Source organism: Kogia breviceps, chromosome 3, assembly GCF_026419965.1.
Source record: "Kogia breviceps isolate mKogBre1 chromosome 3, mKogBre1 haplotype 1, whole genome shotgun sequence".
Taxonomy (NCBI): Eukaryota; Metazoa; Chordata; class Mammalia; order Artiodactyla; family Physeteridae; genus Kogia; species Kogia breviceps.
In genome coordinates, this window is record NC_081312.1 from 86,865,647 (window position 1) to 86,885,642 (window position 19,996).

The 19,996-nt window shown below is 37.5% G+C and overlaps 1 protein-coding gene across 2 annotated transcripts in view; it reads right to left on the reverse strand.

The window, feature by feature from the left end:
* Positions 1-19,996, reverse strand: part of UBR1 (ubiquitin protein ligase E3 component n-recognin 1) — a 166,080-nt gene that overhangs the window by 119,728 nt on the left and 26,356 nt on the right. For both annotated transcript variants that reach the window (XM_059059472.2, XM_059059471.2), the window contains exons 2-3: positions 9,207-9,463; positions 6,654-6,732 (exon numbers count right to left, since the gene is read on the reverse strand). In XM_059059472.2, coding sequence (XP_058915455.1) covers positions 6,654-6,732; positions 9,207-9,463 — 336 coding nt within the window. The remainder of the gene's footprint in view (positions 1-6,653; positions 6,733-9,206; positions 9,464-19,996) is intronic.

Consider the following 19,996-nt stretch of genomic DNA (forward strand, 5'->3'; position numbering starts at 1 on the left):
CTGCAACCAGGGCTTGAACCTGTGTCCCTTGCATTGGCAGGCAGATTCTTAACCACTGTGCCACCAGGGAAATAAGTTCCTGATACATTAACTAAAGTCCATAATTTACATTTGGGTTCTCTCTTTGTGTTGTACATTTTGGGGGTCTTAACAAATGTATAATGACATATATATACCACTACAGTATCACACAGGGTAGTTTTACTGCACTAAAAATCCCCTGTACTCCACCTATTCATCCCTCTATCCCTCCCACCACCATCTCCCAGCCCCAGAATCCACTGATCTTCTTCTGTCTCCATAGTGCTGCCTTTTCCAGAATGTCATACAGCTGGAACCATACAGTATGTAGCCTTTTCACAATGGCTTCTTTCATTTAGCGACATGCATTTAAGGTCCTGCCATATCTTTTCATAGCTTGATAGCTCATTTCTTTTTAGCACTGAATAATATTCCATTGTAGGACTTCCCTGGTGGTGGGCGCAGTGGTTAAGAATCTGCTTGCCAATGCAGGGGACATGGGTTCGAGCCCTGGTCCAGGAAGATCCCACATGCTGTGGAGCAACTAAGCCTGTGTGCCACAACTACTGAGCTTGCACTCTAGAGCCCACAAGCCACAACTACTGAGCCTGTGTGCCACAACTACTGAAGCCCACGTGCCCTACAACTCATGCTCCGCAACAAGAGAAGCCACCACAATGAGAAGTCCATGCACCACAACGAAGAGTAGCCCCCGCTTGCCAGAACTAAAGAAAGCCTGCGCGCAGCAATGAAGACCCAACACAGCCAAAATTAAAAATAAAATAAATAAATAAAACATTTTTTTTAATTCCATTGTATCAATGTACCAAAGTTTTTTCACCCACTCACCAACTGAAAGACATCTTGGTTGCATCCAAGTTTCAGCAAATATGAATAAAACTGCCATAAACATTTCTGCGCAGATTTTTTGCTTTGTTTTTATTTTTTTGTGGATATAAGTTTTCAATTCATTTGAGTAAATACCAAGGAGTGTGATTGCTGGATTATATGGTTACAGTGTATTTATTTCTATAAGAAACTGCCAAACTGTCTTCCAAAGTGGCTGTATCATTTTGCATTCCCACCCCAGCAATGAATAGGAGTTACTGTTCCTCCACATCCTCACCAGCATTTGGTATTGTCAATATTTTGGATTTTTGCCATTCTAATAGGTATGTAGTAGTATCTCACTATAGTTTTAATTTGTAATTCTCTAATGACATATGATGTTTTGCATTTTTTGTGTGCTTATTGGCATTTACATATCTTCTTGGTGAAGTGTCTGTTTCAGATCTTTTTCCCATTTTTAAAGCTGAGTTGTTCATTTTCTTACTGTTGAGTTTTAAGAGTTCTTTGTATATAGTGGATACCAATCCTTTATCAGATACATGTTTTGCAAAGTCTTCCACCCACTCTGTGGCTTGTCTTTTTATTCTCTGAAAGGTCTCTACTTTTTAATACAGTAATTCCACTTCTGAGAACCCTTCCTAAAAAATAATCTTACATATAGAAAAATGATTTACATATAGATATTTATAGCAATATTGCTTACTATTAAAAAAAACTGAAATGTGAATAAATTCCCCAATAATAGGTAAGCAGTTAAAATATATTATGGTTTAATATTATATACCCAATAAGTTCTAAAAGAAACATAACTGAATGCAAAATTGAATCCAAAAATTGAATGCATAATTTTACATATTGTGCTTTTTCCATTTACAAGTATAACATGAGAATTTTATTCTCTTTTACAACTCTCTAAGCTTCATTTTTTTTTTGGGGGGGGGTACGCGGGCCTCTCAGTGTTGTGGCCTCTCCCATTGCGGAGCACAGGCTCTGGATGTGCAGGCCCAGTGGCCATGGCTCACGGGCCCAGCCGCTCCGCGGCATGTGGGATCTTCCCGGACCGGGGCACGAACCCGTGTCCCCTGGATCAGCAGGTGGATTCTCAACCACTGTGCCACCAGGGAAGCCCTCTAAGCTTCATTTGAAAACCTTTTTTTCTGATTAGAGCAAACAGTTGTATGAATATACTATTTTTGTAACTCACTATTCTCATTTAACAACAAAAAGGAAACATTTATGGAGTTAAAAATAATCTTCGGGACTTCCCTGGCAGTCCAGTGGTTAAGACTCCATGTTTCCATTTCAGGGGGCATGGATTCGATCCCTGGTCGGGGAACTAAGATCCCACATACCATGTGGTACAGCCAAAAAAATAATAATAATAATCTTTAACAGTGGGTGTTTTTGTTTATTTTGAGGATAAAAATGCAGAGGTTTACTGAAAGTTTTTTTAAAGACAGTACTTCAGTATATTCTGGGTTTTTTTCATGGTTACCTTTTTGTGTGTATGTAAGAATGTTTAAGTTCTACTCTCTAAGCAAATTTCAATCATACAATAATACAGTGTTATCAACTATAGTCACCATGTTAAATACATTAGATCCTCAGACATTATTTATCTTACTGTAGTTTTTTTTAAGGGATAAACTACTGAAAAGCTGGATATCACAAGAAGGGTCACATTACACACAGCAGAACAAAAAGCTCCAATTTTTATCTTTGTTATTTTCCTGCTCTCAAAAGGTTTTTGTTTTGTTTTGTTGTTTTTTATGCCTCTACTTTACTTTCAATTCTTATCTTGGATTGTGCAAGATCACAGAGAAAACTCATTGGTATGGGATATAAGTTTTACACATAAGGGAAAATTCAATTTTTGGCTCTTTGGTATTAAATTAAAATTTATATGAACACATGAAGTTTGACACTTAAAAACAACCTAAACAAGGCTTCCCTGGTGGTGCAGTGGTTAAGAATCCACCTGCTAATGCAAGAGACACGGGTTCAAGCCCTGGTCCGGGATGATCCCACATGCCACAGAGCAACTAAGCCCACGCACCACAACTACTGAGCCTGCGCTCTAGAGCCTGCGAGCCACAACTACTGAAGCCTGAGCACCTAGAGCCCGTGCTCCGCAACAAGAGAAGCCACTGCAATGAGAAGCCTGAGAACCACAACAAAGAGTAGCCCCCACTCACCGCAACTAGAGAAAGCCCGTGCGCAGCAACAAAGACCCATTGCAGCCAAAAATAAAATTTAAAAAAAAAACAATAAAAAGTTAAGATACTTAGGTATTCATTTATATGATTTTTTATCATAAACAATATATAATCAAGACAAACTATTTTTGTGTCTGCAAGTCAGATGCTATCAAGCAAACAGCAATCCTTTTTAAATTTTTAACTCAAAGACGAATAGGAAGACTCAATAAATTTTAATTTTCCAAATGTTCTCAGAAAGAATTATCAGAAGCATCCTCCAGTTATAAAACACAGTTGGGTAATCCATTTAGCCCAAATGAACTACCTGTGTGTGTTGTGAGGTAGCAATGATAGAACTATGATCTTTTGTGGTGATAACACCCACAATGCAGAAGCATTCCCTCTTCACATGAAGAGTGTGAATAACAAGAAGGGATGGAGAGTCACCTTTCATTATTTCATCAACTATTGGTGTTTTCACAGTATTTTAAATGCCTGATTTCAATTTTACAACAATAATACCAATATTTATTCTGAAAGGTAATCGTGTGTTCCAAGTAGCAGAACTTCCAACACGATCTCTAAGAATAATTCAAAGTTCTTTTTTTTGGCCACACTATATGGCTTGCAGGATCTCAGTTCCCTAACCAGGGACTGAACCTGGGCCATGGCAGTGAAAGCACTGAGTCCTAACCGCTAGACCACCAGAGAACTCCCTAATTCGCAGTTCTGAACCATGCTTCAGAAAAACATTTCTAGCAGTGCAGGATTTATTCCTACTTCATCGTTGGTAATAACTGCACATGTCACTGCAGGAACTTTACATTCTTCTGCTGTAGACTTTAAGACTGCTGTGAAAGGTGTACTTTTGGGAACACTGAGTACTCCATAAGGCAGCCAGCAGCGTGACCTTAAAGGAAAACTTGGACGTTGTGGAGCGGGTCTGGAGACGCCATGCCATCTCCGTGCAGCAGCCCCACTTCCTCTGTGGTGCCGGGGACTGCAAAAGTTGTTCTGTGCTATTCTGTGACAAAGGGTTTTTCTTGGTGCTTTCTTCACATAGTACCTGCTCTTGGGTCTGCATCCCCGTCATTATTCTTTTCTTCCCCTTCTCTGCAGCAACACGGATCCCTTCTTATTTCTTCCAATCTTTTTTTTTAATGGCTTCATATTTTCTTTTATTAAGTTTTTTATTGTAAAAAGAATATACACAATGTATAGGCAAGTTACAAAGTATAATAATAAAACGATCCAGCATCTAACACAAGAGAATATTAATACTGTTGACGTTCCCTCTGTGATCATCCACTTGCCCTGGAGGTTACTATTACCTGAATTGTATTTATTAGTCATTCCCTCACTTTTCTTTAAAAATTTCACCACACATAATAGGTATTCCAGAAAGATTCTATCAACTTATTCTCCCACCAAAAGTCTTGTGTTCTCTTCACACTCACTTTTGAAGGGTAATAGTTTTAAAAGCTTATAAACATAATTTATTAGTTACATAATAGCCCATCCTTCTTATAACTCAAAGGTTCCTGACTAAGCTGTATATGCACCTTCTATAAGAAGAGCTCTGCAAAAACCTAAAGATGATAAACCTAAGTATGCTTCATAAAAGAGTGCTTTGTGGTAGCAGTGTAGACTGGTAAGCTTTCAATACTCAAAGGTAGCTTAGTGAAGAGGTTCCTAAAATTTAACAGACAAGTTTTACCAGTCCATGGAAAATCAGAAAAGGAAGGAATAAGGAATGTGATGAGCTCTTTAACAGAGCTACATGTATGCACTCTAAAGACCTGCTCTTTAGTCTGAGATTATCCTACTTCCTTGGAATTAAATTTTCTTTTTCTTCATAAAATGATAGGAGATGGTAGGTATTTTTTGGTTGCTGTTCATGTGCCCTTTTTAAAATTAAAATTGAACTTCCCTAGCCAAATGAAAATTTGAAAACCCTATGTCTTACCCAAAGTCTTCTGAAATTGTACTGGCCCACAAAATCCTAAAGCTTGGCAACTGGAAAACTCTGGCGTTGAGACTTCAACATCTCTCCCCCTTAATATCCCAGAATAAAAATAAGAAGAAATTAACAACTTCCTCCTTGTCTCTACTTCTGGCATTCTTTCTTGAGTTCTCTAGCACAAGGAAAAAACTATAATAAATGGAGACGACTGGGAAATATGAAACTAACCAATGATCAACTTTGTAAATTCCATCAGTGATTAGCTTTGCAATGTTGGGAAAACATTTTAACCACACTATATGACAGGCTCCTCATGTTTTTTCTTTTGCACAATAATAAAAATACATATATATATAACATATATCTATAGCTTATCATTTCCTGAGATAGAAGCAGTAATGTTAAAGCCAGTCTAAAAACATGAACTGCACTTTCAGCTCTATGGAAGAAATAGTCTACATAACTTTAAGATGTTATTTACATTTACATGGGACCTTCGGCATATTATATGTACAAAGAGAAACATCAATTATTATACATGCCCAAGCCCAGAGCACAGAACCAATACTGTTATTTGAAAAATTTCAGCTCAAAATAACAAAGTTGTCTGAAGAGGTCACAGGAAAGGCAAATCCCTCAACCTCACTACTAATTAAGAAAATAAAACTAAGACCACAATGTGATACCATTATATACCCACCAGAACTGGCTAAAATTTAAAAGACTAGCAACACCAAATCTTGTAAGTGTATGGAGCCATAGGAACTCTCACATACTGCTGAAGAACTTATAAATTGGTATAACCACTTCAGAAAACATTATCTACTATGACTTAAGATATACCCTAGAACTCAGCAATTCTATTCCAGATATATACCCCGGATAAACTCCTGTACATGTGTACCAAAATACACAAATAAGAATGTTCACAGAAGAATTATTTTAATACAATAATAGTCCCAAATTGGAAACAATCTACATATCTATATACAGTACAATGAATAAAGAAAATATGGATTATTAAACCCTATAAGGTAAATGAACAAAAATATGTGTATATATATAAATATATACTTAATGCTGAGTGAAAGCTACTCAACAAGAAAAAGATACAGAATGACTCCATCTATACAGAATTCAAAAACAGAACCATTCAATATGATTTGGGTGATAAGCTAAAAGGGAAATCAAGGAAACCATTATAAAACACAGGAGAGAGATTATCACAAAGGAGGAGAGAAGGATGGAGATCCAGAAGGAACAAATGGGAGGCCCCTGAGAGCTGGAAATGTCTCATTTCTTGACCTAAGTAGTTATATATATATACTTTATAGTTATTATATATAGTTAGTATATATATATATACTTTATAGTTATTCTTTAAGCTGTTCATATGCTTTATACAATGTTCTGCATAAAAATGATGTATCTCAAAAATTAGAAAATTGTAAGGGGCTGAATCTTGAGGTAGTAGATGTCTTATCACATGATATGTTTAACCAGAGCTAAAGGTTCACAAATCAGGTCTGTTACAGCCAGAACTCAAGTACTAGTCAGGAATTTGGACTAGCTGGCCATCAGACTCCTGCCAATCTAGAGATTTTATGCATCTATTTTCATACCTTGTAACGATGATTTTTATGAACACTATTCTGGAAGCAGTCCATACAGAGTACACATGTTGGATCAATTGCACAGTCCCTGAAAAAGATTAAAAATCAGACTCCAAAATTTACATGACTCCTGCTGATGCGCAAGGTATGACTATAAAATAATGTGAATGAGTTTCCTATATCATGCACAAACTGATTATGAAAATACTTTAAAAACTGAATTCCAGGGACTTCCCTGGCAGTCTAGTAGTTAAGACTTCACCTTCCAAGGCAGGGGGTATGAGTTCAATCCCTGGTCGGGGAGCTAAGATTCCCACATGCCTTGTGGCCAAAAAAACCAATACATAAAACAGAAGCAGTATTGTAACAAATTCAATAAAGACTTTATAGTCAAGAAGACGTGTGCAACCCAATGTTCACTGAAGCACTATTTACAATAGCCAGGTCATGGAAGCAACCTAAATGCCCATCAACAGATGAATGGATAAAGACGTTGTGGTACATATATACAGTGGAATATTACTCAGCCATAAAAAGGAATGAAATTGGGTCATTTGTACGGACATGGATGGACCTAGAGACTGTCATACAGAGTGAAGTAAATGAGAAAGAGAAAAACAAATATTGTATATTAACGCATATATGTAGAATCTAAAAAATGGTATGGATGAACCGGTTTGCAAGGCAGAAATAGAGACACAAATGTAGAGAACAAACATATGGACACACATATGGACACAAAGTGGGGAAAGTGGGGGGTGGTGGGGGTGGTGTGATGAATTGGGCGATTGGGATTGACATATATACACTAATATGTATAAAATAGATAACTAATAAGAACCTGGTGTATAAAAAATAAATAAAATTCAAAAAAAAATTAGTTTTCTGGTGCTCCATTCAGCAGCACATATACCAAAATTAGTTTTCTGAAAAATCATCAGCTTTTTTTCATTCTCTGCATCATCTTATCCTATTACAGTTATGAATGTATTTTACAGACACTGTTCACCGGTAAATGAGGCTTGGTTAAAAACAAAATTCATTAGAATGTAAGCAACATAAATTAAAGGATTTTAATTTATTTTATATAATGATATGTCCCAAGCATGTAGAGCAGTGCCTGGCACACAACAGGTATTCAATGAATATTTACTGAATAAATTAAATTCAATCTCTCTTAATCTTTTCCCTAATAAAAACTTCTAAAATGTAAAATTTTATTTAATACTTTCAAGGAAACATTCACAACAATATAAATTAGTGCAAAGTGCAAAATTAATTTTTAAAATATTTATTTAGAAAAGTTGAAGAGATGGAATTGGGCAGTTTTAAAAATGAATTTTTAAAGGCTAATAAGTAAAAACTGACTAATAATAGCCTCTAAAATATAATATCACCTACTAACCTATTCAGAGCAGGATTTGTCAACCTCAGCAGTACTGACATTTTGAACTGAATAATTATTTGCTGGCAATATAGGAGACTGTCCACGTGCCATAGGATGTTTAAGCAGCAACCCTGGCCTTTACCCACTAGATGCCAGTACCATTCCCCTAGCTGTGACAATTAAAAATGCCTCCATGACCCTTTTGGAGAAATGAGGTCTACAAATATCTACTACGCTTTAGCTGAAACTGACCAGGCTTCAGCTAAAAATATATAACAAGATAAATAAAACTTACTGCCATATAGCAAAATAGTACATAAAATACAAAAGCTGACTGTTTCCTGAGAAAAGAAGAGAATAAAGAAAAGCAGTACATTCTAGACAACTGTTAACTATACATAAACCAGTCAAACCTAGAATTACAGTGAAGCAAAAAACAATTCTCTGTATAAAATCTAAAAGTTCACATTCCTAACCTAAACAACCTCTAATAAAAGAAAGAAAAAAAAACTAAAAGTGTTGTTAAGATCTAAAAGTTAAAAGTTTCAGGCAGGAGTAGAGAAAAAAGTTATCTGTGTTAACATACTGTGTTAAGTCAACTTCTCTCACAAAAGGCAAAAAAAAAAAGCCTAAAGGTGTTTGCAGTTTCCTTACCACTGGCCTCTTCTATCCAACTAAATTACAAATGCTCCTACAGGTCCACAACCCTCTGATACCAAACCACTTGGTGGCAAAAAAATGACCTGAAATGACAAGGGACTATAGACTTCATTTATACCACTTGCTGTGAATAGTCATAGGTTTCTTACATAAATGCTCTGTTTGATTACAGGGTCCTGGCCTGACTCCACTAGGGAAGTATTCAGAATTCTCAAATACATGTGGCACCAAGAGTTTCAGATAAGGGGTATGGACTATGTTATAAACAAGGCAAAAATATATCTCTTATATACTTCTGGAGAACAGGAAGAAAAAGTGAGAGAACTGCTTAAGTCATATATTCAAAAACAAGCTGTACTAGCAAAAATAAACTTATAAGTACACAATAAAACAAAGTAAATTATGTAGAATTAAATATATTATAAACAGTAATAGCCCAAGAAAGATACATCATAAAATACATACAGAATACCAAGTTGTTATTACAACCAATCCTGTACATTTCTAAATCTTACCTACAAGAATATGTTGTCTCTCCACTTTTGAAAACCTTTCCACAGAGTTGAAATGCTCCACTGTGCTTCAATTTCTCTAAGCAAATATCTGGATCTTCTCCAAATAAGTACCATTCCAGTGGAGTGAATATTGACATTTGTATATTCTCCTCCTGCTTTTCTAAGTCTGGGTCCATTTCAGCAAAATAAATTTCTGGCACCAATCGTGCCAAATGGTTCAAGAAAGTAGTATGAAAATCAATTTGCTGATCCCACCACTGAAAAACAAAACAAAACAAAACAAAAATTAAACTTTGTTACAAGTTCCTTCTTAAAGATCTAGGGGCACCAGTAATTTTGTAGTTTCAGAGGAACTGATTTACAATATATTCTTACTTTATCCTTCACCAATACAAAAGGAAAGTAAATTTTTTTTTTTAAGGCCTCAGAAATAAGTGGTTGTCCATATATCACAGATATCTGGAAAAAAGAAGTGCAGCTATAGTGGAAGAGCTGAAATGGGCACCTCCTGGTGTGTGAAGGTGATTCTATTATCAGTCAAAGGCTGTACAAAGTATTCCCCATACCAGTAGTTTAACTATTTTATTTTTTTCTTACAATTTTATTGAGATATAACTGACATATAGCACTTATAAGTTTAAGGTGTGCAGCATAATTATCTGACTTACATACATCATGAAATGATCACAATAGTTTTAGTGAATATCCATCATCTCACACAGAAACAAAATTAAATGAATAGAAAAAAAAGTGTTTTTCCTTGTGATAAGAACTCTTAGGATTTACTCTCTAATAGTTTAATTATTTAAAGGAACCATAGCGTTTAATGAGAGCTCAAAATGAACGACTGCCAGAGTTTTCAGAACACAAAAAGCACTAACCATAAAAGAAAAAAAAAGGTAAAATGGACCTCAGCAAAAGTAAAACTTCCTGCTCTTCAAAAGAAACTGTTACATGTGGCATTTTGCCATGCTTATTACACATGAAAACATGTTCAACATCATTACATCATTAGAGAAGTGCAAATTAAAACAACAGTGAGGAGAAACCAAGATGGTGGAGTAGAAGGACATGGAGTTCTCTCTCCACAAAAGCATCAAGAATACATCTACAGATGGAACAATTCTTAGAGAACACTGGCTGAACACTAGCAGAAGAACTCAGACACCAGAAAGGACAAGAAAGATCCCTACATAACTGGGTAGGACGAAAGAAAGAAGGGAAAAATAAGAGGAGAAAAAGTGGGACAGGATCTGTGCCCCTCGGGGGAGCTGAAGCACAGAGGTTCCCACATCCGGGGAAGCCCCCTCACTGATGGGGATATCACTTGGGACAGAAGGGGAGCATCTGAGGCTGTCAGAGGAGGATGAAATGGCTGGTCTGTAGCAGACGGGACAGAGTGAGACCTACACAGATGGTCAGTGCCACAGGCCTGTGTGCCCCAGACTGGGACGTGTGTCTGCCGGTGCACACAGGGGCTGAGAGCTGGAACATGGAGAATGGAAAGCAAACCCAGGTGGGGAGGACTGCTGTGGGCTTCGAGGAGACAGCCTGAGGGGACGGGAGGGAGGAAATCGGCAACTGGGAATGCCACTTATGAAGGAAACCCAGACTGACATAGAAGCAAGGCACCACTGTTGAATGACATGCAGTGGGTGGAGCCACCACGGCAGCCTCTCTCTCCCCACGCACTGGCCCCCTGCCCCAACAGGCGCTAGGAAAACCTGCCAGAACTGACCTCGTGCCAGTCACCAGGCACTAGGAAAGGCTCCCACTACAGCCAGATCTCTCATGGCCGTGCCCACCAGTTTTCCTGCGTACCTGTTGTTGCCAGGGCCCCCACGACCCAGGCAGTCATGCCACCTCCGCTCCCTGTCCTCACCAGGGCAGACCTGAGTGCTCCAAGGCAGCCTGGGAAGCAGACTCTGTTGGGTGGCACACACGCAAAGGTGGGGCTAAAACCACAGCTGAGCCCCAGGGGCAGGGCGACTAAAGAAGAGGAACAAAAATCTTTCCACGCAGCTACACAAACTGCAGATTAAATCCCCGCAATCGGCTAGGTAAACCCTGCATCTATGAAATATCTGAATGGACAATGAGTGTTCCCAAAACAGAAACCAGTCTAGTGCTACCAGCTACGGACTCTGGGGACTAGTACACCCAAGAGCTGGGCCATGTCAGAGTCCTAGATGCCCCACAGTGCCCAGAGAGAGATGAGAAACCTACTAGAGGTTTTGGAGGGTAGCCTGGGGACATGGAGGTTGGCTGTGACTCAAGGAGTGGGCAAGGACACTGACAGCTGAGACCCCAAGAAAATATAATTATTACTATTTTTTTACTGTTTTCTCCTGTATTTTTTATTTGTTTTTATTTAGTTTTTAAAATGTATAATATATATTTTTATATTTCTATTTCTACACTACTTTTTTGTTGTCCTGTATTTCTACCGTGCTTTTTTTTCTTTGAGCTATTTAACTTTTTAAATTGCTTTTGTGTATTTGTTTTGTATCCTTTGCTTTTTCCTTCAGTTCACATTCTGCTTTTGTTTCATTTTTGTATTTTTGGTTAGTTTTGCTTTTACCTCTTTAATTTTGTTTTGGGATTCTTTTGTTGGTCTGGCTGTTCTTCTTTGTTTTCTCTGTTTTATGTTTTTCTTTCTTATTTTGTACATATGTGATTATTTTTGTTTCTGTTTGGTTTTGCTTTTACCATTTGTCTAGGGTTTTGTTTCTCTGTTCCTTTGTTTCTTTCTTTCTTTTTAATTGTTGCTGTTACTTCTTCCTTGTTTCTGTCTTTGCTATTTGTCCCCAGTTTTGTATGTCTGTCTGTTTTCATTTGTTTTATTCCTACCCTTTTATTTCTTTCTTTTTTCTTTTCTTTTTTTTCCCCATTTTTGCTGAGCTGTGTGGCAGGCGGGGTCATGGTTTCCAGGCAGGGGGTCAGGCCTGAGCCTCTGAGGTGGGAGTGCTTGAGTCCAGGAAACTGGAATGCCAGAGAATTCCTGGCCCCAGAGCTCTCCCAGGAGTCTCCATCTCAACTCCAACACCCGACTCCACCCAACTGCCTGCTGGCTCCACTGCTGGACACCCCACAACAAACAACAAACAAGACAGGAACACAAACCAAACCATCAGCAGACAGGCTGCCTAAAGTCGTACTAAGGCCACGGACACCCCAAAACACACCACCTGACACAGCCCTGTCCATCATAGGGAAAAGATCCAGCTCCACCCACCAAAACGCAGGCGCCAGTCCTTCCCACCAGGAAGCCTACACAAGTCACTGGACCAAACTCACCCACTGGGGCAGACACCAGAAGCAAGAAAAACTATGACCCTGCAACCTGCAGAAAGGAGACCTCAAACACAGTAAGTTAGACAAAGTACAAGACACAGAAACACGCAGCAGATAAAGGAGCAAGGTAAAAACCCACCAGACCAAACAAATGAAGAGGAAACAGGCAGTCTACATGAAAAGAATTCAGAGTAATGACAGTAAAGATGACCCAAAATCTTGGAAATAGAATGGAGAAAATACAAGAAATGTGTAACAGGCACCTAAAAGAACTAAAGAACAAACAAACAGTGATGAACAACACAATAACTGAAATTTAAAAACAAAATAGAAGGAATCAATAGCAGAATAACTGAGGCAGAAGAATGGATAAGTGACCTGGAAGATAGAGTGGTGGAAATAACAGCCAACGAGCAGAATAAAGAATAAACAATGAAAAGAATTGAAGACAGTCTCAGAGACCACTGGGACACCATTAAACGCACCAACATTTGAATTATAGTGGTCCCAGAGGAAAAATAGAAAAAGGGTCTGAAATAAATTTGAAGAGATTATTGTCAAAAACTTCCCTAACATGGGAAAGAAAATAGTCAATCAAGTCCAGGAAGCACAGGGAATCCAGGCAGGATAAACCCAAGGAGAAACATGCTGAGACACATATTAATCAAACTATCAAAAATTAAATACAAAAAAAAAAATATTAAAAGCAGCAAGGGAGGGCTTCCCTGGTGGCACAGTGGTTGAGAGTCTGCCTGCTGATGGAGGGGACACGGGTTCATGCCCCGGTCTGGGAAGATCCCACATGCCACGGAGCGGCTGGGCCTGTGACCCATGGCCACTGAGCCTGCGTGTCCGGAGCCTGTGCTCCGCAATGGGAGAAGCCACAACAGTGAGAGGCCCGTGTACCGCAAAAAAAAAAAAAAAAAAAAACAAGCAGCAGGGAAAAACAACAAATAACATACAAGTGAATCCATGCAAGGTTATCAGTTGATCTTTCAGCAGAAACTCTATAGGCCAGAACAGAGTGGCAGGATATATTTCAAGTGATGAAAGGGGAAAACCTACAACCAAGATTACTCTAGCCAGAAAGGCTATCACTCAGATCTCAGAGTAATCAAAAGCTTTACAGACAAGCAAAAGCTAAGACAATTCAGTACCACCAGACCAACTTTACAACAAATGCTAAAAGAACTTCTCTAGGTAGGAAAAACAAGAGAAGAAAAAGACCTACAAAAACAAACCCAAAACAATTTAAAAAAAGATAACAAGAACATACATATCAATAATTACTTTACATGTAAATGGATTAAATGCTCCAACCAAAAGACACAGAGAGGCTGAATGAATATAAAAACAAGACCCATATATATGTTGCCTACAAGACACCCACTTCAGACCTAGGGACACATACAGACTGAAAGTGAGGGGATGGAAAAAGATATTCCATGCAAATGGAAATCAAAAGAAAGCTGGAGTAGCAATACTCATATAAGACAAAACAGACTTTAAAATAAAGACTGTTACAAGCAACAAAGGACACTACATAATGATAAAGAGATCAATCCAAGAAAATATTACAATTGTCAATATGTACGTACCCAACACAGAAGCACTTCAATACATAAGGCAAATGCTGACAGCCAAAAAAGTGGAAATCGACAGTAACACAATAGTGAGGGACTTCAACACTACACTTACACCAACGGATAGATCATCCAGAAAGAAAATTAAGGAATCACAAGCCTTATATGACACATTAAACCAGACAGACTTAACTAATATCTATAAGACAAAACATCCGAAAGCAGCAAAATACACTTTCTTCTGAAGTGCACATGGAACATTCTCCAAGACAGATCACATCTTAGGTCACGAACCCTCGGTAAATTTAAGAAAATTGAAATCGTATCAAGCATCTTTTCTGACGACGATGCTATGAGATTACAAATCAAATATGGAGAAAAACCATAAAAAACAAAAACACATGGAGGTTAAACAATATGCTACTAAAGAGCCAAAAGATCACTGAAGAAAACAAAGAGGAAATCAAAAAATACCTGCAGACAAATTACAACAAAAGCATGATGATCCAAAACCTATGGGATGCAGCAAAAGCAGTTCTAAGAGGGAAGTTTATAGCAATACAAGCATACGTCAAGAACCAGGAAAAATCTCAAATAAACAATCTAAACTTACACCTAAAGGAACTACAGAAAGTAGAACAAACAAAACACAAAGTGAGCAGAAGGAAAGAAATCATAAAGATCAGAGCAGAAATAAATGAAATAGAAACAAAGAAAACAACAGCAAAGATCAATAAACCTAAAAAGTTGTTCTTTGAGAACATAAACAAAATTGATAAACCATTAGCCAGACTCATCAAGAAAAAGAGGGAGAGGACTCAAATCAATAAAATTAGAAATGAAAATAAAGAAGTTACAACAGACACCGCAGAAATACAAGTCATCATAAGAGATTACTACAAGCAACTCTATGCCAATAAAATGGACAACCTGGAAGAAATGGACAAACTCTTAGAAAGGTATAACCTTCCAAGACTGAACCAGGAAGAAACAGAAAATATGAACAGACCAATCACAAGTAATGAAATTGAAACTGTGATTAAAAATCTTCCAACAAACAAAAGCCCAGGACCAGATGGCTTCACAGGTGAATTCTACCAAACATTTAGAGAAGAGCTAACACCCATCCTTCTCAAATTCTTCCAAAAAATTGCAGAGGAAGGAACACTCCCAAACTCATTCTATGAGGCCACCATCATCCTGATACCAAAAGCAGACAAAGATACTACAAAAAAAGAAAATTACAGACCAATATCACTGATGAATATAGATGAAAAAATCCTCAACAAAATACTAGCAAACAGAATCCAGCAACACATTAAAAGGATCATACACCATGATCACGTGGGATTTATCCCAGGGATGCAAGGATTCTTCAATATACGCAAATCAATCAATGCGACACACCATATTAACAAATTGAAGAATAAAAACCATATGATCATCTCAATAGATGCAGAAAAAGTTTTTGACAAAATTCAACACCCAATTGTGATAAAACATCTCCAGAGAGTGGGCATAGAAGGAACATACCTCAACATAATAAAGGCCATATATGACAAACCCACAGCAAACATCATTCTCAATGGTGAAAAACTGAAAGCATATCCTCTAAGATCAGGAATGAGACAAGGATGTCCACTCTCACCTTGATTATTCAACATAGTTTTGGAAGTTCTAGCCACGGCAATCAGAGAAGAAAAAGAAATAAAAGGAATACAAATTGGAAAAGAAGAAGTAAAACTGTCACTGTTTGCAGATGACGTGATACTATACATAGAGAATCCTAAAGATGCCACCAGAAAACTACCAGAGCTAATCAATGAATTTGGAAAAGTTGCAGGATACAAAATTAATGCACAGACATCTCCTGCATTCCAATACACTAACAACAAAAGATCAGAAAGAGAAATTAAGGAAATAATCCCATTCACCATAGCAACAAAAAGAATGAAATACCTAGGAATAAACCTAAGGAGACAAAAGGCCTGTATGCAGAAAACTATAAGACACTGATGAAAGAAAACAAAGAGGACAGAAACAGATGGAGAGCTATACCATGTTCTTGGATTGGAAGAATCAATATTGTGAAGATGACTGTACTACCCAAAGCAATCTACAGATTCAATGCAATCCCTATCAAATTACCAGTGGCATCTTTTACAGAACTAGAACAAAAAAATCTTACAATTTCTATGGAGACACAAAAGACCCCATTAGCCAAAGCAGTCTTGAGGGAAAAAAATGGAGCTGGAGGAATCAGACTCCCTGACTTCAGACTAGACTACACAGCTACAGTGATCAAGATAATATGGTACTGGCACAAAAATAGAAATATAGATCAATGGAACAGGATAGAAAGCCCAGAGATAAATCCACACACCCATGGTCAAATAATCTATGACAAAGGAGGCAAGGATATACAATGGAGAAAAGACAGTCTCTTCAATAAGTGGTGCTGGGAAAACTGGACAGCTACATGTAAAAGATGAAATTAGAACACTCCCTAACACCATACACAAAAATAAACTCAAAATGGATTCGAGGACTAAATGTAAGACCAGACAGTAAGACCGGACACTATAAAACTCTTAGAGGAAAACATAGGAAGAACACTCTTTGACATAAATCACAGCAAGATCTTTTTTGATCCACCTCCTAGAGTAATGGAAATAAAAACAAAAATAAACAAATGGGACCTAGTGAAACTTAAAAGCTTTTGCAAAGCAAAGGAAACTACAAACAAGACGAAAAGACAACCCTCAGAATGGGAGAAAATATTTGCAAACATATCAACGGACAAAGGATTAATCGCCCAAATATATACACAGCTCATGCAGCTCAATATTTAAAAAAAAAAAACAACCCAATCAAAAAATGGGAAGAAGACCTAAATAGACATTTCTCCAAAGAGGACATACAGATGGCCAAGAAGTACATGAAAAGGTGTTCAACATCACTAATATTAGAGAAATGCAAATCAAAACTACAATGAGGTATCACCTCACACCAGTTAGAATGGGCATCATCAGAAAATCTACAAACAACAAATGCTGGAGAGGGTGTGGAGAAAAGGGGACCCTCTTGTACTGTTGTTGGGAATGTAAATTGATACAGCCACTATGGAGAACAGGATGGAGGGTCATTAAAAAACTAAAAATAGAATTACCATATGACCCAGCAATCCTACTACTGGGCAGACACCCTGAGAAAACCATAGTTCAAAAAGACACATGCACCCCAATGTTCATTGCAGCACTATTTACAATAGCCAGGTCATGGAAGCAACCTAAATGCCCATGGACAGACGAATGGTTAAAGAAGTTGTAGTACATATATACAATGCAATATTACTCAGCCATAAAATGGAATGAAACTGGGTCATTTGTAGAGATGTGGATGGATCTAGAGACTGTCATACAGAGTGAAGTAAGTCAGAAACAGAAAAACAAATATCGTATATTAATGCATATATGTGGAACCTAGAAAAATGGTACAAAACCGGTTTGTAGGGCACAAATAGAGACACAGGTGTAGAGAAGAAACGTACGGACACCAAGGGGGCAAAGTGCCGGGGAGGTGGTGCTGGGATGAGTTGGGAGATTGGAATTGACATATATACACTAACATGTATAAAATAGATAACTAATAAGAACTTGCGGTATTAAAAAATAAAATAAAATTTAAATGATAAAATAATAATAAAATGGTAGCTCTAAGGTCAACCACATCAATAATTACATTAAATTCTTTTTATTAAAAAAAGCAGTGACAGACAAAGGATTAATCTCCAAAATATACAAACAGATCATACAGCTCAATATCAAAAACAAACAAACAAACCAGTCAAAAAAACGGGCAGAAGCCCTAAATAGACATTTCACCAAAGAAGATATGGAGATGGCCAAGAGGCACATGAAAAGATGCTCAACATCACTAATTATTTTAAAAAAGACAAATCAAAACTACAATGAGATATCACCTCATACCAGTCAGAATGGCCATCATCACAAAATCTACAAACAATAAATGCTGGAAAGGGTGTGGAAAACACGGAACTCTCTCGCACTTTTGGTGGGAATGTAAATTGATACAGCCTCTGTGGAGAACACTATGGAGGTTCCTTAAAAAACTAAAAATAGAACTACCATGTGACCCAGCAATCCCAGTTGTGGGCATATATCCAGAGAAAACCATAATTCGAAAAGACACATGTGCCCCAATGTTCATTGCAGCACTATTTACAATAGCCATGACATGGAAACAACATAAATGTCCATCAACAGAGGAATGGATAAAGAAGATGTGGTACACATATACAATGGAATATTACTCAGCCATAAAAAAGAACAAAACTTGGTCATTTGTACAGATGTGGATGGACCCAGAGACTGTCATACACAGTGAAGTTCAGTCAGAAAGAGAAAAACAAGTATCATATATTAACATATATTTATGTAATTTGAAAAAATTGGTATAGACAATCCCATTTACAAAGCAGAATAGAGATACAGATGTAGAGAACAAACGTATGGACACCAAGGGGTTGCGGGAGTGGGTAGGATGAATTGGGAGACTGGGATTGACATATATACACTATTGATACTATGTATAAAATAGATAATTCATGAGAACCTACTGTATAGTATAGTGAACTCTATTCAATGCTCTGTGGTAACCTAAATGGGAAGGAAATCCAAAAAAGAGGGGATATATGTGTACGTATAGCTGATTCACTTTGCTGTACAGTAGAAACTAACGCAACATTGTAAAGCAACTATACTCCAATAAAAAAATTTTTTAAATGACAGTGAGATACCCCTATATAACCTAAATAAAAATTTGGCAATAGCAAGTATCAACAAGGATGCAGAAAACTGGAAAAGGAATGTGCTTGTAGGAGCTCAAAATGTTATACATCTACTTTACGAAAGAGTTTAGCAGTTTCTTACAAAGTTAAATATATACTTACTATATGACCCAGCAATCAAACTCCTAGTTATCTACCCAAGAACTTAGCTTCACAAAACACCTGTACATGAAGTTATAGCAATTTTATTCATAATCGCTCAAAACTAGAAATGATTCAGTTGTCCTTCAACTGGTGGATTATAAACAAACTGTACATCCAAACCATAGAATACTGCTCAACAATAAAAGGACTGAAGACTGAATTATCAATGCATGCAACATCAAAAGAAGTCAAACTCAAGAGGCTATGTACTACTGCCTCTTAGCAGTTGGGACCATGTTCATGTTGTCAGCATATCTGTGAACTGAGCAAAGCCCACCTCTGTACCAAATTCCTGATTCCCTTTATAAGTGGCTTTGGTGTTTTTCCTGTTTTGGCTGCGCTGCAAGGCATGTGGGATCTTACTTCCCCGACCAGGGATTGAACCCACGCCCCCTGCAGTGGGAGTGCAGAGTCTTAACCACTGGACTGCCAGGGAAGTCCCTATAAATGGGTTTAGCAGACACTATATGCAAATTTCAATAACACCACCCTTATCTTCAATCAAACAAGAGAGCTTTCTAAAGAAATGCCCTGTTAAAAGACTTTCATGGATTACTCATTGGCAATTTGGCCTTAAATGTTAAGTGATTACCTCAAACCACCCAGCCAGCTCAACATTTTTAATGCCACTCAGTAACAGCAGGCCTAAAAGAGAGGTAGGAGAAACAGAACTCTCTAGTATCAAACCAACAGTGGCGACTGAGTTGCAGTTAATATCCTTCCAATTAAATTAATACTGTTCATTTGAAATATGTTGGCTTTCTGGTTTTATTAGAATTTCATGTTTGTTTTATGCTTACATTAAAACTCTAAGTATGAGGCATTTATGCTAGCTTTTTATTTGTACACGTTTAAGTTATAAATTAAAAAAAAAATTTAAAGGCTATATGCTATATAAT